We start from the raw sequence: 26,169 nt of genomic DNA, 5'->3' as shown, positions 1-26,169 counted from the left end.
TGCCATAGTAAACTTGATGGAAGAGTACCTTCTTCATGATGAGAATTGTATGAGAAATGTTGTGCACGAGCAGAGGTTCCTTGCAGCTTGAGAAGCCTTTCTTCTTCTATTCCCCTCATGACAAGTGAGTGGTCAGATGCTTTTCTCACCTCAAGCTTGCCATCAAACATATGAATGGAGTGACGTTGTTGGCGGATGTGAACCAAGGACAGCAAGTTTCTCTTCAACTGTGGGAGATATAGAACATGGTGCAGAAGAAAGTCTGGAAGACCAGGCAATTAAGCCTGATTGTGCCAACCCTGATGGCTTGATTTTTTATTGGTTTACAAAGTATATTGCTCCATCAACATTGTCAGTAAATTCTTCAAAAAAATCTTTTCTATGAGTCATGTGGCAGGTTGCTCCTGAATCAAGCAACCAAACATTTTTCCAAGAAGCAAGTGAAGCATTAAATAAATCTTCGTTTACTCCAATGTTACATTGTGCCACAACATAGTGAGCGGATTCAGGTGCTTTACCTTTGTTTGTATCATCAGTTTTACCTTTCTGTTGGTTTCTTTGCTGCTCAATTTTGTCCCATGGTAACTTGCATGTAGAGGCATCATGTGATCCATTTCTTTTGCAGCTAATGCAGTGCAAATCTACCTTTTCTCCTTGAGAGTGTCTGCCCCCTGCCTCTGAAATATCTTCCTCTTCCTCTTCGACCACCTCTTCCTCTTGAAGACTCTTGAGCAGGACGCTTTTCTTTATGAGCAAGGCACACAGCCTCTTCAGAAGATTCAGGGGCTGTCTTCTTTCCAAAAGCTTTCTCTCTTTCAACAAACTTTTTCACAAGAGAGTCAAAGGTGATATCTTTGAGATTTCCATTTGCTTGCAATGACTCAAGATAATTGGAGTAAGTAAGATAAAGTGCCTTGAGAAAAGCGATAAGAGGAATATCCAATTCAACCTTAGTGGATTTAATATCATGCATTATAGACTTTACTTCAAATGCAAAAGCAAGAGGATCATTATTTTGCAGTTCAAGAGTGAAGAGTTTAATCATGAGTTGAACAACTTCAAGTGCAGAATGTGAGTCATAGAGTTCTTTCACCTTTTGTAAGGCTTCAAAGGCCGTTGAAAATGGCAAAATATGGCGACTCACCTCTTCATTTACAGATGCTGCAATTAATGCATAAGCTTTGTTGTTCTTGTGTTCCCAAATAACGAGCTCTTTGTCTGAGGTAGGCTGTTCTGGTTCTTGTCTCCGTCTCCGACACACACTCCTTTCCACAACTCATTGAAAATGAGAGTGTGTTTTATCATCTGGGACCACTCAGGATAGTTCTCCTTGCCAGTGAGAACTATTCCCACAATAGATATGATTGAAAACATACTGTAAAAAAATACTTCTGCTGATAGAAAAATACTTCTGCTAGAAAAAAAATGCACTGTAGTAGCAATTTTTGAAAAATGAAATTATGGTAGCAGCAAGACAAATGTATTATTGCGGGAGGTATTATATGGAGGAGGAGTGGTATGGAGGAGGTATGACAGTTTCAACACAGGATGTTTAAATTTGAAGATTCCAGTCGTTATTCAGTCAAGTAATAACCATCTTTATTTTTCAGAAAATGGAAAATTTGTAATTTGAAGACTTTGCTATCTCTTTCAAGTAACAGGTGGGTCCGATGTCAGCTCAAAAATTGGAAAATTTTCTTTTCTTGACTTTATCAGCCAACACTATGAGAACAGTGAGATCCAGTAGAGATATAATCAAATCCAAAGTAAAGCGACCGGTCCTCATCACAAAACTGGCTTCTCTGGTTACTGAGATTCATTATACGGGAGTCATTTATAGCAGAGATATATATGGTGTCAGGTCACAACGGACATCGAATATAATACAAAAGCGTTATTTCAACATATTAGACTGTGGACAGAGAGCAGTGCTCAAGCCTTCATTGTATCATAGTCACCAAAGTGTGGACATAAGAGTCGATTGTGGTGGAGGAACAACATTTGTTGCGCAATGTGAATACCAAGGAAGCCAACGTAACAGTGGAACAGTGTTCACCTGTGTATGGAGGCCAGAAAGACAGATATGTACCTGTGACGCAGTTTCGAAACAGAATCGCAGGCCCTTCTGCAGCTTTTGGCACTTGCGCTTCGCAGCACAGGTCCGGAAGCTCTAGGGATTCCCCACGCAACCCTCTCCTGGATATGGCGAAGCCTCCGGTGAAACCTTTGTCAGGCCAGCGCGCAGTGTGTAGGACATCGATGGTGGAGTCGACGCTGAGAGGGAGCGTATGGCAGCGGCAGGGTAACTAGGGTATGGCAACCGAAATATGCAACGTTACAAAAAATGTAGAAGGTCGAGACCAACAGTAGCGTGGATTCCGCTGGTATAGTAGCGTGGAGTATTAAACCACGTTTGTGGGTGCGCAGATACCAAACGCACAATAGAGGACAGAGAGCATAGGAATGGATAATATGACAGACTGCAGAAATGGCAGAAGGGAGTTACAAGGGCATAAAAGCTAAAAATGGAGCTGGCTCTGATACCATGTCAGGCCAGGCAGTAACTCCTCAAGGCAAAAATGATTTGTATGTCTTATTCCATCATGTAGGTCTTCATTATATACATGAGGGAGAGACTGTTCACTTCATCTCCCGATGACTGTTCATATTACTTATTTATCTATTTACATTATATTCACCCAATCCTGAGGATTAGGTGTCAACACACCCTAGTTGACATTTTTCTCTCTATTCCTTTTGTTTTGGTACAAGAGTCTATCTGACGCAACGAATTTCTTTTGTGGTGCTGATCTTTGTTCTGGTATAGGAAAGAAGGCAGCTGAGACGCGACAAAACTTTTATCAATTATGTGTCTAGCAAAGAGGATTTTAAAGGAAGCAAAATTTTGTTTAACATCGACCCTCATTCTAGGCACAAAGGTCTCATTGGGGAAGGAAGCATTCTATTACTTGTTCTAGGCACATGAATTACTTCCTGGAAGGGCAGCGACTCTCATTCTGAACACAGAAACGTCATAATAGAGGAAGCAAGATTATGCACAGATGATTGTGTAATCCATGAGAGGCAGCGAATATCGTTAAGGGGTTTTGTTTCTTTGATCTAGGCACCACATCATTTAGAAGTGGCAATGAGGGTTTCTCGTTGCATTTATTTTGGCATAACTAGGTCCACAAAGCGAATTCTCTACAGCGACTTAATTTATGGTATCAAAAAATCGGAGTAAAACCCTATAGCATAAAAGATGGAAGTCGAAGTTGGGCTAGTATCCATGCAAGTTCGCGAGAGTTATTATCCACCATTCCAAGATATTCTAAGCATTTACATAGGGCAGCAGAGCGTCTCTTCTTGTCTGCACAAATAGCAACTCCCCGAGGCACACAAAGATTCGTCAAGCAATATCGAGCGATCCGGCCTTAGTCAATATCTGAAGCGAGCAGCCAAGTTGAGACTTGTAGGCATGATGGAGGGAACCTATCACAGCAGCCACTCTTGAAAAATGGAATTACAATGGACAGAGAAGGCTTCTAACTGTCCTGTGGTCCAGATTTGATTCTATATGCAATTAGGGTTAAACATAATTGTTTAATGACTGTGGAATTTCGTGTTTGAGTTTCTTGGACTCCGTGTGGTAGTAAATAAATGTGTATTGCGAACTATATCTATGCAATTTCATTTCTAAAATTGTGAATATCGAAACGTTTCGATCATCGAATTGATGACAGTATTGTTGAATCATATGATGGAAAGATTTGTATAGCACTGTTATCATAGTAGTAGTAGTATCATTGCAATCATATTTGGTCAATTGAAGAATTACAATCTACATTGTCACTACCTGTTTACAATTTTTATTGAAAAATCCTAGGGAAACTAGGTCAAAATTACCCCAGTACACTACAATGGCATCAGAGTGCAAAGCATCCTGCCAGTTGTGCATATATGAGCCTTGTATGCTTCCTACGAATACAAGTAATGTCATAGCAAGGCGTAGAAAGAACACCCTTCGTTCAACCATGGAGGAAAGAACCGGGCAAGGTGACCCTAACATCTTGCTACACGAATTAATCCAGGGTCAACAACAGATGAACCAACAATTGCATCAACAACAGCAACAAATGCTTCAGGGTCAATGAGAGATAGCACAAGTATTAGCTCAAGGACAGCAACAACTCACTCAACTAATTATTCACCTTACAGGGCAACAAAATGTTGCTACCAACAACCGAACCACAATTGAAGGAAGCGGGAACCACAATTCTGGAGAGCCCAATAACCGAGCGAACAACGAAAGAAGCAGTCAGTGGTTACTCCCACAATTCACAAATAATCAAGTACCACCAACCCAAGAAGCAATTAAGCCAAATCAACTTCTTAATGAGTATGTTCGAGATTATGTGAGATTGGAAGAAAACACTCAAGCAACCATCACCTTCAGCGAGTACAACAACTTCAGATATCGGAATAGGCCTCGGGGGTAGCCTAATGGAGAACTGGCATGCAAGGTGAGTAAACTTCCTTTACCCTCATTTGATGGATCATCTAAATGTACAGCAAGGGCTTGGGTGCAAAAATTGGACACCTACTTCAGGCTCAATCCTATGGCTGAGGTAGACACAATCCAATTTTCCACATTACATTTAGAAGGGGAAGCACATCAGTGGTGGTATCATGGTCTATTCACTCTAGGCCATGCTAACATCACCTCTTATGAAGATTTTACATAAAGGCTAATAGAAAGATTCGACCAAAAGAACCCAGAAATCCACTTCATAGAACTGGCACGACTTAAGCAAACAGGGTCACATGAAGAGTTTATTGCAGAATTTGAACGCACCGCAGTTATGGTAACAAATATATCAGAAGAGCGATTAGTTACGCTTTTCACTGAAGCACTAGTTGAGTCCCTACAAGGATGGGTCAAAGCATTCAATCCCACCACTCTTCAAGAAGCCATCAAGAAGACTCGAGATTTAGGAAATGTAGCCTCTAAAGCTAAGGCTTCATCCAAGCCTTTCATCCCTCCAAAAGATAATGAGAAGAAGCCTTCCCAAAGTGATGGGCCCAAAAGAGACCGACTAGATGAGGAAACTCGAAGCGAACTGACGAGGAAAAAACTATCTTTTACTTGCAAGGAACCATGGGAACTTGGTCATCGTTGTTTAGGAAAGGGGAAGATCCACTACATCGAAGTGCTCTCTAACGACTAAGAAGAAGAAGAAGAGGCCACTCCAAGTACCGATGAAAAACCACTGCAAAAGGAAGCAAAGGAAGAAGAGAAGCCTGACAGCTCCAAAGAAGAACTGCCACAAGAGGAAAGGCCCAAAGGAGAAAAGAGGACATGACCATAGGTCAATATTGTAACCCTTTCAGGCACGCCCAAATATTACACCTTCAATTTCAAGGAAGTCGTCAAGGGACAACGCATCAAAGCCCTAATTGATGGAGGAGCCACGCACAACTTCATTGATGCAACACTTGTAACTAAAAGGGGACTTTCCATCGAAGAGTTTGAAGGCTTGGATGTGATAGTTACGGACGGTACAAATTGGATTGCACACGAATGATCCCAGGTTTGAGTGTAACTCTTGGTAACTATACTTTTAACAGTGATTTTTATGTAATAGATCTCGCAGACCTCAACATGGTATTGGGAGTTCAATGGTTATATTCATTGGGCAAACATACGATGGACTACCAAGCGCTAGAAATGGAATATAGAGCACCAAATGGCAGTAAGGTCATATTAAGAGGCATGACAAATGGCGGGCAATAAATCGTTTCAGTCAGAAGGATGGGAGCCTTTTTTAGGCACGGGGATATAGCATAAGCAGCAGAGTGCAAGGTTATGACCTAGAAGCCACCTGGCAATGACAAACCACAATATGCAGTAGATATTCAATATATGTTGGACAGACACAACCAGGTGTTTGACGATATTCCCCCAGGGTTGCTCTGCCCAAAATAGGTTTCGAGCACACTATTGAGTTGGAGGGAGCTAAGCCTATGATAACCACACCATACCAACATCCGAAGAAGTTCAAGGACGAGATAGAAAAAACCATCTAGAATTGTTGTCCATGGGGCATATCAAACCCAACTCAAGCCCATTTGCATCATTTGTGGTCTTGGTGAAGAAGGATGGCACATGCAGAATGTATATTGACTACTGAGCACTCAACAAGAAGACCATCAAAAATAGGTACCCCATTCCCCGGATCGATGAGTTGTTGGATGAATTACACGGAGCAGTGTATTTTCCAAAGATCGATCTGCGATCCGAATATCACCAAATTTGAGTTCGAGAGGTGACATGTCGAAAACAACATTCTTATGCCACTACGGACATTTTGAATTTCTAGTCACGCCATTTGGGCTAACCAACACCCCCCCTACCTTCCAATCATGCATGAACAACATTTTCAACAAGAAATTAAGGAAGTTTTTGTTGGTGTTCTTTGACGACCTCCTCATCTACAATAAGATGTGGGATGATCATTTGGGACACTTGGAATAAATTTTAAGCATCATGCAAGAATAGTGTCTTTATGCCAAGGCATCAAAATGCAAGTTTGGGTTGATGAAGATTCTTTATTTAGTTCATATGATCAGGGCAAAGGGGGTACAAGTTCATCAAGAGAAGATCCAAGCCATAGTGGATTGGCCTACACCCAAAACCCTAACAGAATTACGAGGTTTCCTTGGGTTCTTTAGCTATTATCGGCAGTTCATTAAAGGATTCTCCCAGTTAAGTGCACCCCTGACAGATTTGAAAAAAGGAGGGCATTCAAATGGACAGAGCATCTAACAAGGCATTTAACAGGCTCAAATAAATAATGAGCTCGTGTTCGATATTGGCCCTTCCTGACTTTGGCCAACCATTCATATTAGAGTGTGATGCATCAGGAGAAGGAATAGGGGTCATCCTAATGCAGAAACGCCACCCAATTGCATTTGAATGTCGGAAGTTGGAAGATACCAAAACACTTTACTCCATATATGACAAGGAGATGTTGGCTATCATGCACGCATTGGCAAAGTTCAAACAGTATCTGGTAGGCAATAGGTTCGTAGTCAAGACTAAGTCTATGCCATTTCTTGGGACAAAGGGACCTGAACAAACAACAATAGAAATGGGTAAGTAAAATCCAAGCTTATGATTTTGACATTGAATATGTGAAGGGGAAGAAGAACATTGTGGCCAATGCACTTTCCAGGAAGCCAGCAACATACACCCTCATGGAACTCACAAAGGACTAAAAGGCACACCTCCCTACAGAATATGCCAAGAACCAGTTTGCTTGCACACTATTCGACAAGATCATCCAAGATGACAAGTACAAAATAGTTGATGAAGTTATTTACTATAAAGACAGGATATACTTGGTTCCTGAATCTACACTCAAGGAGAAAAAATTGACAATTACACATGATATTCCTTCAACTGAACATCAGGGATTCTTCAAGACGTATTGTCAAATTCGGGAACGATTTTCGTGGAAATGGCTCAAGGAAGATGTGATGAAATACGTCAGGGGATGCATGACATGTCAACAAAATAAGGTTGAGCACACACATCCTGCAGGTCTTCTCCAACCTCTACCAACTCCAGAACAAAAATGGGAAAGCATTTCAATAGATTTCATCACAAGGTTACCCAAAGCGCAAGGAAGGGACTACATATATACAGTGGTGGATAGGTTGACTAAATTAGCACATTTTTTTCCATCTCAGTTGATTACTCGACCAAAGAAGTGATCGAATTGTTCTTCAAAGAGGTCTTTAGGCTACATGGGTTGTCGAAGAATATAGTGAGCAATTGTGATAGTAGATTTATCGGCGCATTTTGGAAGGAACTTTTCAGACTTGTGGGAACCGAATTGACCCCTAGCACTAGCTATCACCTTCAAGCTGACAATCAAACAGAAATTGTGAATAAATGGATTGAAGGGTATCTGCGCAACTATGTGACAGGTCAGCAGAAAACATGGATTAAGTGGTACCTTGGGGAGCACTGCTACAACACAACCCAACACCTATCCAATGGGATGACACCTTTCAGGGCTCTATATGGATATTATGCACCATCCTTCATCGACGGAATCTTTGGAGACAGCAAGGCACCCCTTGCCAAAAACTAGATCCATGAGTCAAAACATTCTCAAGGTACTCAAGGAGAATATTCAGGTTGCCCAAAATCGGTAGAAGTTGTATGCAGACCAGCATCGGACAGAACACAATTTTGAGGTGGGGGATCTTGTCTTCTTGCGATTGCAACCCTATAAGCAGTGTACACTCAAGAAAAGCAAGGAAAAAAAATTGAAGTCGAGGTTTTATGGACCTTATAAAATTCTCCATATAGTGGTTAAAGTGGCATATGAGTTGGAGCTACCGAGTGATCGCAAAATCCACAATGCATTCCATGTATCATGCCTCAAAAAGGTTGTAGGTCACCACCTCTGTCGAGTTGCCACCATTAGATGAAGGACAACTAGAATTGATTCCAAAAACAATCGTGGTCGTGCAGGAAAAGAAGTTAAGGGGAAGAGTAATTCTGGAATACCTCATCAGATGGAAGAATTTACCAGAGGAGGATGCAAAGTGGGAAGGAAAACAGATTCTGAAACACCCGAATTTGCAATTGCTTGAGGGCAAGAAATTCGGGTACGGGGGACAGTAATGTCCTCAACAAATTGAGGATCAATGGACTTAGTAGCGTATTTGTCCCTGTAGGCTATAGTCCTTCATAAATGGGATAAAAACCCAAAATACCCATTGTTGGTTAAGTTTTGGGTCAGTTGGGGAAAAAACCCAAAACTGAGGTTTTGAGTAAGATACACTCAACCAATTAAGAAAGTGAAACCCCTCCATGAAGTCTATAAATAATGGGGGATTGAATTCATTTGGAGGCACCATTGTGGATCATTTCATTTTGTTTTGAGTGTTAGCTCTGAGGGTTTTAAGACCCCAATTTCTCTTGTCAATTTCGGTGGATAAATATTCCACCCTAGTTGACATTTTTCTCTCTCTATTCCCTCTATTTTGGTATAGGAGTCTATCTGAGGCAGCGAATTTCTTTTGTGGTCTTGATCTTTATTCTGGTATAGGAAAGAAGGGAGCTGAGAGGCAGCAAAACTTTTATTGATTTTGTGTCTAGCAGAGATGATTTTAAAGGAAGCAGAATTTTGTTTGGCATCGACCCTCATTCTAGGCACAAAGGTCTCATTGGAGAATGCATCATTCTATTACTTGTTCTCGCATAGGAATTACTTCCTAGAAGAACAACGAGTCTCGTTCAAAACACAGAAACGTCATAATAGAGGCAGCAAGATTATGCGTAGATGATTGTGTAATCTGAGAGGTAGCAGATATCGTTAAGGGTTTTTGTTTCTTTTATCTGGGCACCACATCATTTAGAAGTGGCAACAAGGGTTTCTTGTTGCATTTATTCTAGCATAGCTGAGTCCAGGAATCGAATTCTCTACAGCAGCTTAATTTATGGTATCAACCAATCGGAGAAAAACCTGTAGCGTAAAAAACGAGAATCGTAGTTGGGCTAGTATCCAAGCAAGTCAGCAAGAGCTTTTATCCACCATTCCAAGATATTCTAAGCATTTAAATAGGGCAACGGAGCATCTCTTCTTGTCTACACAAATCGCAACTCCCTGAGGCATGCAAAGATTTGTCAGGCAATATCGAGTGATCCGGCCTTAGTCACTATCTGAAGCAAGTAACCAAATCGAGACTTGTAAGCGTGATGGAGGGAACCTATCACAGCAGTCGCTCTTGAAAACACTATCTGAAGCGAGTAACCAAATCGAGACCTGTAAGCGTGATGGAGGGAACCTATCACAGCAGTCGCTCTTGAAAAAGGGAATTACGATGGACAAAAAAGGTTTCTAATTGTCCGGTGGTCCAAATTTGATTCTATATGCAATTAGGGTTAAACATAATTGTTTAATGACTGGAATTTCGTGTTTGAATTTCTTGGACTCTGTGTGGTAGTAAATACATGTGTATTGCGAGCTATATCTATGCAATTACATTTCTAAAGCTATGAATATCGGAACGCTGCGATCATTGAATTGATGATAGTATTGTTGAATTATATGATAGAAAGATTCGTATAGCACTGTTATCCTAGTAGTATCATTGCAGTCATACTTGGTGAATTGAAGAATTACAATCTACATTGTCATTATTTGTTTGCAATTTTTATTGAAAAACCCTAGGGAAACTAGGTCAAAATTACCCCAGTACACTACAGTCCTTGCCCTGAGCATTGTCACAATTTTGTGTACAATTTAAGCGACAACAATACATATATTTTGGTTGTTTGTATTTGATATTTGTAGACAATGGCCATTAGAAAAATTAATATCTCGATATGTGGCTAATAAACTAAAACTGCAGACAACCCACATCCACACCGCTATAAATAAGAATTGAATGATAGGAACAAGTAATACCGAGATTAATCGAACAAACACATTCTCCTTTACATTAGAACCAATGTTCTAAGAAAATATTCTCAACATAGACCATGATTCCCCATATAAGAGACATAAAACCTCAAAAAAATACAACTTCCCGCATGAGGATGAAAAAGTGCCAGTGATTGTCCACTTCAACGTTGCACAAAGTGGAGACGCGGAAGCGTCTCATAAGCGTCTAATATATATATATTGCATTTATATTCAAAACAAACATCCCAAATACCAAATTAGTTGTAGAAGACATGAAAACATGCATATTTTTACATAAATCAAGATAGATATGGCATCCATGATTCCATTATACAGCAATGATTAATTATTCGAGCATCAACCATCTATATTCTAGCAATTACAAACATACATCAAATTTTTAAGCATATTATAAAAATAAACCATTTAAGCATACCATAAAACATAAAACATAAAGCATATTATCTAGCAAGTGAGCAACTATCAACATTAGTCATGTCCAAAATTCAAATAATGATGTTTACAAAATCGGCCACTTGACCACCACCAAGACAAAAAAGTTCAAATTCACAACAAGCCTACAAGTCTAATCTGTGACAAAAGTAGTAAATTGTGAAGAATATATATACTAATCTCGCCTCCTTCCACCACGAAGAGTACGTGGCGGTGGGCCTCCACATGGTGGCAATGAAGTAGATGGTGGCCGTGGAAATTGTGGCACTGAAACTGATGAAGATAAAGCCACTGTTGTTGGTGTTGAACCATGGAACCTGGGAACCAAGGGACCAGATGGGGGTGGCATCTCAACTTAATCATCATCATCCAGGATAAGAGCATCCTCTAATTGCTCTAATGGCAACACTCCATCCTCCAAATTGGGCTCCTCTGAATTCTTGTCCCAAACCTTAAGGTATTTATAAGTCTTTGCATCATCACAGTAATGGGGCAACAATCACAAGTTGTAATGAACATAAACCAAGCTCTTTGCCCGGTCTAAACTCAAACTGTTCCTTTTAACACTATGGATCAAAGAATAAGAGCTCCAACACCTCTCTGCAGAAGAAGTGTTTACCACCTATGATAGCACCCGCAATGCCAAAGTTTGTAGAAGTGGAGTAGCACCTCCATGAATGTTCCACCAATCAAGAGAAGAAAAAGTCTTTCAATCTCTAATTGCATGCATGCTCCCAAATGGACCAATGCTAAGCGTATAGTTGCTCAACTGTTTTCATACCATGGTAGCTTCCTCCTCATCAGCGACTAATTTAACCAATGCAATCATATATTTTTCTAGAACCTTTGGATCTAGGTGTGGTTTTCTCCTGCTCCCCCCCCCCCCAGGTGCTGGTGTTGAAAACCATGATGGATGATAGTATTTAGGTGTAAAAACATATGCTAATGCATGCAATGGAACATTTAGCATATCCCATGGTTTTTCCACCTCTGCACGAATATAATTGTACAAGGTGATATCTCTAGGCTCAACAATGTCTTTAATATGCCCCAACATGCTATCCATTTGCTCATACACCTCCCCAATTATTGGCCGATCTAAATCTACAAACTTGATCAGGTAATAAATTGGTTTGGTGAATTGCAAAACATATTTAACCTGTGACCAAAAGTACATGTCAAGAATAGTGTTAATTTCCTCCCATGATTCAGAGGTCACCATATTAGTTAAAGCTTGTCTCACCTTCACTAGCCGCCTAAAGGTGAGGTAAAAACTGGCAAATCTTACTTTTGCAAGTTTAAGCAACTGCAACTTGGAGTAAGTGCCATAGAAGTAGTTTACCCTTGTATGCCTTGTGATAAATTTAATGAGTTGCTTTCATCTCTTGTAGAGCTCATTAATCCACCCACATTCTTTATGCTTCACAATATCATGCACCAAAAGGTTCAATGTGTGCACCAAGCACCCAGACCAAGAGATGTGGGGATGAGTATGCTAAATAACTTTTCATGTTGCCTTACAATTCGCTGCATTATCTGTGATCACTTGAACCACATTATTAGGACCAACATCTTTGATTGATTGCAATAGGAGATCTGTAATGTTTTGGGAAGTTGCACTAATGGAGGAGGAGTCATGACATGTAATAAATACTGCACCACTAGCAAAAACACCAAGAACATTTATCAAATGTTGGTTTCTAATATTTGTCCACCCATCTGATACAATGGATACCCCACAATCCACCCACTCATTTGTAAAATGTGTCAAAACTCTTTGAACCTTTGCTTTTTCTCTTTCTAATAACATTGTTCTAGCTTTCTCATAGTTGGGGGCCTTGTATCCTTTTGGGGCTTCATTGATGGCCTTTACCATTTCATGCCAATAGGGAGAGCAAAGCACATTGAATGGTACACCGCAAACACAAAGAAATAGAACTATCTTTCCATCCATATCATCCCTCCCAGCAACATTTAGGAAATACCCTATTGTTCTTTTACCTCCAGAGCTTGCAAAAGTACCATGAGGAGATGAGCTACCAAATCTAGAGGTTGCACTTGATTCAGACTAAGTTTTTGTTTCTTGCTTTTTTGTTGTGCAACCTCCTCTATTTGGATGTATTTTCTTCCAACTTTGTATCCCCACAGCACCCTTTTTCTCATCATTGTCCATCACCGCACAAAGATGCCTCCTCACACGAGTATATGAACCGCTAAATGGTTTTCCTCCATGACAAACATGAGGGCACAAAAATTTGTAGCTTCCACCACCTTTTCCCCCTCCAAGTTTGGTCACATAGTTCCACAAGGGTGTCAATGCAGCTTTCCCCTCTAGTGTTTCAGTGTTCTCTTCAAGTTCATCCCCTTCCTCTTCAAACCCTTCCTCCTCATCATACATTCGGTCACTCATATGGGGACCACTATCGTCTTGTTCTTCTTCCCTTCTATTCCTACTCCCCCTTGTCATCATGAAAACCAAAGTGGAATGATACATAGAAGCCAAAAGAACACCATCTTGAAATATGAATATAGGTGGTGGACAACCTACAATTAAATGAGCAAGAAGAAAGAATAGGAAAGAGTAGGGGAGGGAGGAGAAAAATACAAAAAACAATGACAAAAAAATGAAGGAGTTTGGGGTTTGCACTTACCTCTTTAGCTCTTGTAGATGGAAGCCCTTCTTTACTCCTCCAAGCTCCTCCTCCTTCTCCTAGCTCCTCCTTCTTCACTCCTCAACTCTCTCCTCAAGTCTCTCCTCTCTTTCTCCTCTCTTCTCCAAGCTCTCCAAAAATACAAGTGAGTAAATGAGAGGTGAAAGAACCTTTTAATCCCTTCATTCCCTTCCCTAACCCAACTAAGACCCACCCCCAACCACTAGTTAACAAAAATAAATAAATAAAATCGCATTAGTGGGGCCACACGGCAAAACCGGTCGGCTGCCCACGGAGTCGATCACGATCCGTACAGAAGCTGCCCCAATTCGTGGCGTTTTGATCGGGTGATCTGCCCCCCAACATGCATCCCGGAAATTCCGAAACGCGGATTGGGCCGGACGTTTCCCATTCTGTGTTTCAAAATTTCCAGGGCGTGTTTCGAGGGGTGGATCACCCACAGATCTGTATGGGTCGCGTTTCGGGGTTTTGATCCTGGGGGGCGTTTCGTGCAACACTGGTCCAGTTATTAGAGGATAAATCCCATGATTTCCCAAGCCTGCTCTCCAGACTAGTTTGTTTATTTTACTCTTCATAAATGCTATTTACTGGTTAAAGCTTTTGTCCTCATGAAAATTGCAGTTGCTCAAGCTAAGTAAAGTACCATATCCTTCAGATGTTCTTTCATGCTTATGTACTTCTTTTCATTAACCAGCTCAAATTGCATTCTTAGTTTCCAAAGTATTCTCTTTAATCTTGGACGCATATTTCATTTATAAGAGAATAAGTGCTTAAAATCTACCTATCACCTTGTAGTCCAGATTCTAGACTGTAAGACAAGGTTGTTTGGCACTAACTAATTTCTATTTGATGACAGGCTTCATATATCGATATATAGATTCATCAACGCTTACAAGCAACATACATTCTTAGCAACGTGGTAAATATCATTTGGTCTATAATCATATTTATGTAAGAAGCCTATTCAAGACATTTGATTTTTCAAATCCAGTGAAAGAACTTGGCTAATATTCAGTTGCTTATAACATAAACATTTCCGAAATGTAGGATAGCATTAATCTCGGAAAAGCATGTAACAAGAATCTCCATCATTATTCAAAAAAAATAGTTAGTTTACTCATTTCTGCATTGTATGTGTTAAATGATTGCTGCGAAAGCCAAAAGGACATACCAAATACCCACGAAATTCAGTCTGAATGTAAATAGCGGCCTTCTCCTCTTTCAAAGGCCCATATTTATTAAACATTCCTGCATGTGTCCAACAACTTTATTAAGAGATTTTGCAGCCAAATATTTTGAATCAGCATCTAGCATATAAAAAATAGTACTCTCATTTTGTATATTTTCCAAACCTCTAATGTTTTTATCTCGAGAACGATTCTTTCTTTGCCAAAACTTGGTTTTTTCAGCTGGTACCTTTTCCTGCTGCAGCAAAGAAATCAATTAATGAGTCCAATATAGAAAAAATATGGCAAGTATATAGAGTGAGTCAATTGAGAAAATAAAAATGGCATAAACCATAATGAATTAATGAATTGATGAACCTTGCAATATAGAAGCATATTCTGGAAACATTATTATTGTTACTTTTTAGGAAATACATTGAACACCTGTACCTGCCTTGGTTTCATATGACCTTTATCTTAGAAAGTAATGATGTAGTGCATTGCTAGTCAGTCAACAGGGATACAACATCAGTGTTCCACCAAGATTTGGGGACATCAGAATGCATCACATGGACAGACCCCCAATATTTCAGGAGATGTCACCAAGGACATCAGATTCCCAGCCCCAAATATTAAAGATAAAAAATTGAAATATAAAAAATAGATTTAATAGAGTGTTTTATACATAATTAAACAAATTTTAACGATTAAAGCAGCAATATCCATGAACCAATCAGCAAATACACAATTTGGAAATTGGTATACAAGATAAGTGAATCATTGGAGATCTCATTGTAAAATCATCAATGACCACATCAAAATGAAATACAATGATACACCATCTAATTATAATTCATATTCATCATCATTTATACGGTAAAGAATCAAGACGGTGTTAACCGCTGAATTTGCCCCTTACAAATTCAGAGCGTTAAGGACCAGCACATTTCATTCAGCTGGAGGTTCACAGATTGATATAGATACAGGCTGGGGAAGGTTTTATCCTGATTAGTTATAGGATTGATCCAGTGATGATTGAGACATATTTTTTGCACAGTTTTGAGAGAGTTGCTATTTTAAGCAGGTTCCTTACCTTGTAGGAAAGGCAGTTGCGGTGATGATACATATCACATATTTGGAGTCCTTATAAACTCATGATTCAAGCGAGGCTTTTCCAAGCAACAAGCATGGCACTTGCTATTTTTAGCAGGTTGCATATGGAGGCTCACATTTCAAAGATAATGGTATCTTTAGAATCCTTGTGAGATACCGAGTTCGATGAGCTACTTATGGGCAACATGTGAAAACTTTCTATTTTTAGCAGTACTTGCATGTCGACTCTGATGGCAGATTTAAAATCCTTAATGAAAGACGAATCCAATGAGTATATTAAGATATGATTCCAAGAACTTTCTATTTTTAGCAATGGTCGTGTGTCACGCTTGATTACAAATATAGGTTCCCCACTGCATTCTGAATTCAATAGTGTTGTTCTCATCCAAATCTGAGAACTTTCTACTTTTAGTAGTCAGAACCAGGCACCAGTGACTACATATATGGACTCCCCATTAAGTTCTGAGTCTAGTGGTGGTGGCTTCATTCTATTCTGAGAACTTTCTATTTTTAGCAGTCTCAATGTGGCGATGCTGACAGCAAATCCAGGTTCTCCATCATATTCCAAGAATAATGAATATAATATTGTGGACATGCAAACATATTACTACTTTAGCAGTGCCTATTTTTGGGTAAGTCTATTTTTTGCAGCATGAAGTGGCAATCTGAGGGGTGGATACATGGTAATAGTTGAGGGTGCACATGTGGATTAGAACTGGACGGGTCATTAATGACATGGCACTTGATCATATTTATTTTCCCTCCTAATATTTTATCTCTCCTCATGCATTTTCCCTTCCCGAAAATCTCTCCTAATTTCCCATCACTTATTCCCCTAATTGTTCTCCTCCATTATCTCACATTTTCCTACAAATTCTCCCTATTTTTCCTCCACAAATTCAACCTCTTAATTAAAATGGCAAAATAGGAAAAAACCTTTGAACTCAAGATTGCCATGCAAGAGAGAAACTAGGCCACTCGAATTACTTGACCAAAAAACAAGGCTAACTAAATTCTAAAATCCAAAAAGGAGAAAATTAAGGCAATTTGAATTGCTTGAAAGAAAATACTAAGCCAAGGTGGCTCAAATTTCTAAAGAGAAATTAGGAGGACAACGAATTGGTAAAAAAGGAGAGAAGGAAAAAACCACTCAAGTGTTAAATTTATCAAGAGCTAATTTTAATCTCATGTTAACTCCGATAACGGATCGGTGAACTCAAATTTTCTCCAGTCAAGCAAGCTAAGACTCAATAATAACCATTCGACCTCTCCTAATCTTAGGTCGAAATAGTCAAGGAATTATTATTTAAGCAATTGGAAGGCCATCCTTCCAAGTTGAGTTGTCTTGAGCAAGAACAAGCCGTCATACTTTCTTCTCTCCATTATTTTTCTCTCTCTTTTCTAGCTCTTGGTACTGTGTCTAGAAATCATTGTCTCGAGTTCTTTAAAAGTCATCTTGGTGCAGCCAACGTTTTGGCTCTCGCAGAATAAAGTCAGTTTTGATCTACTCACTGTGGTTTGTTTGATTCAATGTTATCTTGTGCAAATTATTAAGAGTTTTCGGCTGTTTATTTGGGACAATTAGCCACTTAAGTACACTTTATTCCTGCATTATTTTTCTATATTAGAGTTCAATTACAAGGACTATTCCACACATTAAATTTATGAATTTTTACATACTTGTTTGGCCACTATCTTGCTGGTCAAACATCCTTTATCTTCTTGTTTTTTGAGTCTTTTATTGAAGATATAGAGGCTAGACCAATAGGTACAATCATTAGGGACACCTCCCTGAGGTTGGCAAGCACCAGCCCAAATGGAGAAGAAGATTTGCCAATGAGACATAGGGCAGATTCCCTTATATGTTCGCTGATTTTTGCAGCTGGTTTCAAAGTTCATATCAGCTCCTAAGGCGTAAAAATTCATGCTAACAGACTGTCAAACCAAAAAATAACAAAAAAGAAATGGAACAAGGCTCGAACCACTGATCATACTCACACAGCCTCTGCTTGGTCTTTTGCATATATGTGATACAGGTAACTATCAACATCATAGGGAATGTCAAGACAGACAACCTCTAGTTCAAATCTAATTGATGTTCTAATTTTTACAGCTAATGAAACAAAAAAGCTTAAAAGATTGATGAACTAGTAGAATATCCCTGCTGTCCAACCTTTCTACCTTTGAACGCTTGTTGTTCACAGAAATGCAACTTCAACCTTCTTAATGCGCCCAAACTAGTGTCTAAAGTTACGATTTGGGAAACTTATAAGAGAAGAAAAAGGCAGGGAGAGGTTGATGGGAAGCTTGCCTTGCTTTAAAGAAAAAAAAAATTAAGCTTTGTTTTTTGTATGTGTTTTATGACATACACCTAAAGGGCCATCCTGGAGTACCCCCAAGTATTAGGGGCATCCTATTTCTGCAAGGGATGTCTCCAATGAGGTCTTCAAGTACCAGGAGCATACCAGGGATGGCAGGGGACATCCATAATGAAGTCCCCAAGTCCATGGAGTGTCAGGGGCATGTCCCCTTAGAAGGTTTATTAATATTCTGTCCTTAAAATGCTAGTCTATGAAGTACCAAAGAATTAAAGCTAGTGTGTACAACCTCAATAGATATCAATATTATATAATATATACCAACAGATAATTACAAAAATTACAAAAAAACAAACAGATTAGAAAATATGATCATAAATTTACATCAAATCGTACAAACTTATTTTTGTAACACACTAGCTAGATAAGATAAGACAATTTTATTAAAGTCCAACAAATGACCACAAAAAGTAGGTCCAAGGGACTAAGATATTACATCTGGCACAAGTACAAAATAGGGATGTGAAGGCATCTCCTAGTAATGCAAAAAAAAAGATGTAAAGATCTAAGAGCAAGTTAGTAACTCAAAGCTAAAAATCTAGCTGAAAGAGAATAAGATAAGGAACAGATACAATAAAAATGCTAGACACTGAAAAAGTCAGAGTTGAATAGAGGAGAGAGAGGATGGCAATCCCTGTTAGTGCTGTCAGCTGAGGACGAGAAAGGGGACCAAGATGCAAGCTATTATGTATATAAAATAACATCATTAGTAATGTAATATACATCTGCAGAACCTAGAAAATGTTATCATTAACAGGTGTATCAAATAAGGACATTCCTTTACATAAAAGGTCACCATAAGGCCTATAAATGCCAAGGTCATTATTCATTCAATTATTCATCTATGTTTATGTTTTACATGTTATTCGAATTTGGAACTTTTACAAACATGCCTCAGGTTTATACACTTTAGTAGTATCAGAGCTAGATTTAGGCATCAGGCAAACTAATGTACAAGTCATACAACCAATCTTCCTTGCAAGTTACAACCATCATAAATCAGCCAACCAGGTTCCACACTTCAATAGCCATCTGTACTTTAGCCACCATATCAGCCATGCTGTACAATCACTGCCATCCATACAACCATCGTTGTACTATACGACAAATGCCAGTCATAAAGTATAGCTGTTGCAATACACCAACCAGGTTTATACAATTTAGTGGTATCAGATCTCAATTTAGGCATCAGGCAAACTAATGTGCAAAGTCATACAAACAATCTTCCTTGCAACCATCATAAATCAACCAACAACCATCCATACTTCAATAGCCATCCGTGCTTCAGCCACCATATCATACAACAATAGCCAGCCATGCTGTACAATCATTGCCATCCATACAACCATCGTTGTACTATACTTTTCTCAATCAGTAACGTTATAAAGGACACTCTGCTCAAAAGAAGAGCCTAATTCCATGACAAGTTTGAGAAGGACGAAATCTGTTCTATACAAAGCATGTTCCTCAACAAGTCCATCAATGCACTAAGACTTATGGCATCACTACATTCGAGTGTATCATGGAGACTTGGCAGAGAACAGTGTCAAAAGATATTTTCTTGCAATCCTATTCGTAAGACTTGAGAGGAAAGTGTGAAGATCTTATGGATTGTTCAAGAATCTGTAAGTGTTCAATGAAAAAGGAGCCGAATTCTTCTTTAAGGTTAAAGAAGGAAGATAAGTCGCTCACAAATAAGTTTGACAAAGCAATGATGATCTCAAGGATGTGTGCTTTTAGAAGGCTACACACATTGTATGGAATGCTAGATCTGCTACAGGAATCACATACAGGATTTTGGACTAAAAGATGATGAGTTACCAAGAGAATCTGAACTTCTAAAGTATCAATGCCATATGTACTTGGTTTGGGAGCCTAGGGTTTACAAAAACCCTAGAAAGCTGAGAAGAGGCTGAAAGGAAAAGTCTTGATTTATCAAGCTACAATCAAGTATGTTGGTCTAAGAAGCCTATCGAAGGTTCAAACAAGAAAGCTCTAGGGTTTGTACCCTCAGAATGATAGTTTCTGCTATAAAGACAAAACCCTAGCTTTTGCGAGAAGGATATGACATCATGTTGATGCTAAAGACAAGGACGATGAAGTTGAATGCAAGAAGTCCAATAGCAAGAGAGAACTGAATTTTGTAAAAAGACAAGTATTTTATAATCTCTCTTTAATTACTGCTATTGTTATTGTCTTTAACTTTGGATAATCTCTTGTCTATGAACTTTGGTTAATGGTATTTGATCTTCCATGACCTCCTAGTGAGGATTGCAGGTTGATATCAAGGGCTGCTCAGACATTGGCAGCAGATGAAAGAACTAAAAAATCAAGCAAAGACAACTTTCCCGATATGTACTAAAAGAAGAACCAAGTTCAGATGGAGCAAGAAACTGAAAGTATATATCTGGATTGTTTGTAAGAGAAGTCAAGCATGCAGCCGATAGCAGCTTGGAAACAAGAAGGCTCTCCCACTAAGAGGAAGAGAATTATGATAGGGCGATGGCCTCAGTTGAAATAGTTACCTCATATTTTTGAATGACATGAAAAAGGAGGCTCATGATTGAAGAATGATCTCAATAACTTGTTTCTAACGAAAGAGGGATTCCTGAGCTAAAGGATAGGGTATTGCCTTCAGAGGGAGCTGAAGCAGAATTTGACTTGAAGGATCTTGGATTGATACACTACCACTTGAGACCTGAGAAGGGAAGCATGTGATCTTCCAAAAGGTTTGGAATGATGGATTGAAGACCTATGGCAACATCTATTAACAAAAGTTGAGGAGTTTTGATATTATTGATCCATCATTGTATCGGTAACTGATTGGTTCCCTGATACATTAGATTCAAGGATACATTGATTGGGCTGGCAGGGATGATGATGAGTAGAGATACTACTGATGGATGCTTCTACATAGGTTCTAGTATGGTTTCTTGGAAGAGCATGAAGCAAGATTCCGTTGCACTAAGCACTGCGGAGAAAGAAGATATGGCAATTTATGTAGTTAGCTATGGAGCAGTTTGGCTCCGTAAAATATTTGATGGTATGTTGGATTTGACAATGATCTAAGCTATACGAAAATTGTCAGAGAACCTAGTTTTTCATGGAAGGTCGAAACACATTATGATCGAGACATGGTGCAGACAGGAGCCGAGAAGCTGCAACAGATCTCCACGGATGAACAGATGGCTGATGTAAAGGAAGTATGAGTACTTCCCAGACAATCGTGGGCTTGTGGATTACTCCTCCCAGGTTAGGGAGTGAGGATGGACACCTAGTTTTCCATGTGTCATGTACTATGGCTAGGACTAACAGCCGTAAGTCAAGTACATGGACACGGATAGGGAGAATGGTGGATTGGATAAGCATCTTGGATAGACATTCTTGAGTCATGTACTATGACAATTAGGATTAACATCTCAAGCCAAGTACATTGACCCGATGAAAGAATGGTCTAGTAGACCGACATTTCCTTGTGACAAGTAGGAGACATTTCAGCTTTTTATTCATCAGTGAAATGAGGCTTCATGGAAGAGCAATTTTGTAAATGTAACACTCTCTCATTTTTTAATTAATGGAAGATTGTCATTTTATTCTGTTGAAAAAAAAGTAGGAAATGGTCCTGTGGAGGACATACTCTGGTGAACCTAGGTGGAGTATGTGCCTCAGAGAGGTAGTGTGGTGTCCTACTAAATGCCTCCCAGCGTTGTGCTCTGATCAAGTGAAGCGATAGAGCTTACTTGTCAAGGCCTTGGTATTTTGACAATGTTGGTTATGATGATGTTATCATCAATAATGCTTATCAATCTGGATCGTTTCTTATAGAGGTCTTCAACTTGGGAATGTTTCAATAAGTCATTATGAATACCTCCCTAGTTAAGAGGGACTGTTGAAATTGTAACTAGGTCCAGTCTTTATAATTTATCATTATGATGTTGTAAAGAGTCAAAAAGAATTTATTTGAATCCATATATATATATATATATCATGTCCCATTTGGACATATTAAAAGAAAGAAAAATCATATTTTTAAAGTATGTTTTGGTATCCCCAAGTTGACCAAGTCGGCCCACCTGATAGCAAGTCGGCTCAGCGCTTAAAGGCACCTTTTCAGACAAGGAAACCACTATATATTGGCATCATCAATGTGCCTTTTGGTAAGCAATTCGCACATCTATCTGAGAAAGGAAAATTCGGAGTTAACTGAGGCACATTCTTCTGTAGTTAAGTGAATTACCTAAGGCAGAATAAAGGATATTTCTGAGGCAGTTTGTATGCTGTTTCTGAGGCAATATTACAGGCTATGCGAAGTTTTGTAAGGAAGGCTTTGCGAAATCTCTAAGGGGAGCTGTGTGAAGTTTCTAAGGCAATATTAAGGATAGACATGTGGACCATTGTGATCAGATGTATGACAGACATGTGGCATATCTTATGGACAGACTTGTGGACAAATGTTGCTTGATGGGGGACTGACTTGGCAGTTGGGTAATTGGTCTACTGGTCAGTTCGTTTATGATTTGGATCACTCTTGTTGACAAAGATTCTATAAGGAAAGGATTGCTGGGTTTTCCCCTTGTAGGTTTTGCCCTAGCCTCTGGCCTAACTTCTGGTGTTTATTGTCTTTTGTGCACTGCGATTTTTACTTTATTGCATAATTAAATGTATAATTTCTTGATGACATAATTGAATGAAGAGAATGCTAAAAGTAAACACATATATCAGTCACAAGTAATTATCATGATAAAAAATTCTAGCTTTCAATTGAATTTCAACAATAATTATAGTCATGAAGACTTAATGTTAAGATATGGTGATAAAAGAACTCAGAAATTTCATATTCCCACTATAAACAAACCTTAAAATATTCAAAAACAAATCTAGAATCGAATCAAGATGACCTTCCACAACCAAAGACAAAATAATAATAATAATAATAATTAGGTTAATGAAAAGTCAAGGGTCACGCACCCTTTTACCTCATGCTTGGTCAATGCATATAAGTATTCCATCAAGATTCAAGAGTCTCATTGTAAAATCATCAATTTCATATCAATCATTTATTACTCAATGTTGCATATATATTTGCAGAAATATTAGTCAATCTTGTAATAAACAAGAACTATTTATCCCACCAATACTAGGAGAGGAAGTCAATTCGAATATTTCCTACGCAACCGTTCAATGCTATCTCCGATGTAATCATATTGTTCTTCAATGCAATATAAGATTTATGTCAAAAACAAAGGTGACTTACATCATCTTGGTTGTTGGGTGGCGTTTTTTTTGTTGAACTATTTTTAGTAACTAATGTCTTGAACCACTTTCTGGAGCCTCCCATTGTATAGTTTTTCAATTAGCATTCACATGCAGCCACTTAAAACCTGCCAAGAAAAAGAAAGCACTAAATGTCATTCCATAAATAATGGGTACACACATTTTTAAACTGAAAATATAATATTACATCTAGTTTGCGCAAGTTATTGTGTCTTCAATCATCAAGAAACAAGGAAGTTGAACAATGCCAAGCCAAAACGCATATGAAATGAAATACAAGAGTGTATCTGTTTTATATTTCTAAGCATCAATAATTTCTCATGATCCTAATTGAGATGAATGATGCCTTCATTAACATTTTGTTGCTCCTTATTGTTGGAATAGAAAGAATACTGAAATGTCCAAGTTGAGCTGTCTGATTGCCCATGGAGAATGTGTTAGTTACATCTAACCAAAGCACAAGTTACAAAATCTTTTCTCTTTTGATGAAATGAACTAGACAAGACATTCAAGCACATTTAAAGCTCCATGGCGTGAATCCATCATGTGGGATTCTTATGTTTTTTGGGAATTAGTCATCATGGATCTAGAGAATTTGGCTCTATGAGATCATTATTAGAATGTGAGTCAAGCTAACTTTAAACTAGCTTAGGTTTCTCAACTCTAACATCCTTGCAGTTTGGACCCCTGACTAGCAGAGTGAGGAGGGTAAGCGCAAGGAATATATGTCAAGACATTGACTAGATGCATTACAAGATATATAATTGGATTCAAATAAGTTATTATGGCATACACAGATTCACGATGCATTCAACCACTAAACTTTGTAATATTATCTTCCCACCTCAATTGCATCATGGTGTTTGGGTTCATTCAAATATTTCATGCCCAATTTGTAGAAAGACAAGTTTTAAAATAGAGTACTTACAACATACTTTAGAAGCAAACATATATACAGCAATAGAAAAACCATGAAAGCAAGAAAAGCTAAAGATCCATAAAAGTTATTTTAAGATAGGAGAATCTATGCTAGGAAAGCTGAAAAGATATTTTCGTCTTTACTGACCAAGTTTTAAACAATTTTGCATTATATTTATATGTTATTAATTTATTGTGTGACACAAAGAAATGGAGGTGAGTTGAGATTCTTCCTTCAATTGTATGCCAGTGCCTTATCTCATGCATGTGTATTCTATTACATATAATGTGGTATCAATGCCATCATTGTGTCTCTGAGCTTGTGAGGAAGAAAGGTTTCAAGAGGGGTGCGGAACAGAAACTTTAGAGCATGTCAAACTTGACATATAAAAAAGTATAGAGAGATAGATGTTGTTGAGTGCCCAGAAATTGGCATTCCTGTAGCGTAACTTCTTGATAGTGACTTGTTTCATCTGTACTTTACAGTCAGTAACTTTCCTCATGTTTCTTATTCTTAGTGATTGAATTAAAACGTTGCATGCAGCATTTATCATATAACTTATCAGCAATATCAGTGAAAATATCAGGAAACATAAAAAATTCAAAAATAATCATTTTTTCACTTCTTAAAGATATAAGCAACAATAACATCAAACAAATACATGGTTACATGAATATGAAATTAAAACTGACATGTAAGATGTATGAGATGTCAGGTGGCACATCCCATATCGATACTGAAATACGATATCTGTCCTGAGTCAAGTCCTGAGAGGATGATACAAAATCACATCAAAACAAAAATAAACGTATGTCATGAGATGAATCATGGTAATGAAAACAACAGATTTTCCCTTGTTTGCTTGATGGAAAATTGTCACAGTACCCTCAAATCTCAATCCCCTAACTCTCTTTTGCAAAGTGGGGGTTAAAAGCACAAGAATCTGGTTATAAAGTGATGTTGACAAAGAAAGAGCAATAATTTCTATATTATCGTAATAAATATTGAAATTACTGTGATAATTTATGGTGATTATCCCCATTGAGATTTTTCCAAGATATATCACAATAACAGCGATAAATAGCTAATAATGGTAACACTGGTCTGATTAGAAGAGTCCAATTTCTTTTCTCTAAAATGCAAACTGATTCTGAAGACAACAGCCAACAGTTTCATGTCCAGCACATAAACCAACTCACAATTTTTACACCGTGTCACCTGATTTATATATATCAAAAGTTGTGGCAAGGGCAGAGATCTAACCATGCTTACCAAGCAATCGGATATGTCATCCAAACCTACATTAATTATGACCAACAATCTGATTTACTATTCTGGGGTTTGGTTTTATGCCCAATAGGTATTTTTATACTCTGATTTTCTACTAGCAGTTGTTTTAGGATTTGAGTTGTGCCTAACATTTGTTAAACAGGTCTAGTTTGTGTATCCTTGTGTTCTTAACTTCTTATAAATGTTTAACTCATGCCAAGATATATCTATTATATACCTACAAACTTATCTCTAATTCTGTAATTTCCAATTAAGGGTAACCTCTCAGGAAAAAAATATTATGGTTGGAACTGATCAAGGAAACTCCACAGGCTTCATACTTCACCAGGGATGTGCCCCTCAAGCACCCCACCACTCTTGCTTCAGCCCCTTTTACACTCAGCTCCAGCAGTTTGAACCACTTCACTTGGAGGAGTCACT

General features: G+C 38.5%; 1 protein-coding gene across 2 annotated transcripts in view; it reads right to left on the bottom strand.

Annotated features, from left to right (window-relative positions):
• Positions 1-26,169, bottom strand: part of LOC149140175 (protein IQ-DOMAIN 9-like) — a 91,685-nt gene that overhangs the window by 44,817 nt on the left and 20,699 nt on the right. The window contains exons 2-4 of one of the 2 annotated variants that reach the window (XM_089448821.1): positions 23,521-23,647; positions 14,962-15,031; positions 14,781-14,857 (exon numbers count right to left, since the gene is read on the bottom strand). In XM_089448821.1, coding sequence (XP_089304947.1) covers positions 14,781-14,857; positions 14,962-15,031; positions 23,521-23,604 — 231 coding nt within the window. In that variant the 5' untranslated portion in view covers positions 23,605-23,647. Of the gene's footprint in view, positions 1-14,780; positions 14,858-14,961; positions 15,035-23,520; positions 23,648-26,169 lie in introns of both variants that reach the window. The other variant, XM_089448820.1, reaches the window with a different exon arrangement.

This window comes from Pinus tabuliformis, chromosome X, assembly GCF_031772625.1.
Source record: "Pinus tabuliformis cultivar Carrire ecotype Pingquan chromosome X, CPIR1, whole genome shotgun sequence".
NCBI classification, from domain to species: Eukaryota; Viridiplantae; Streptophyta; class Pinopsida; order Pinales; family Pinaceae; genus Pinus; species Pinus tabuliformis.
Note: the sequence above shows the minus strand (reverse complement) of the source record. Positions and strands in the feature narration are given on the sequence as shown.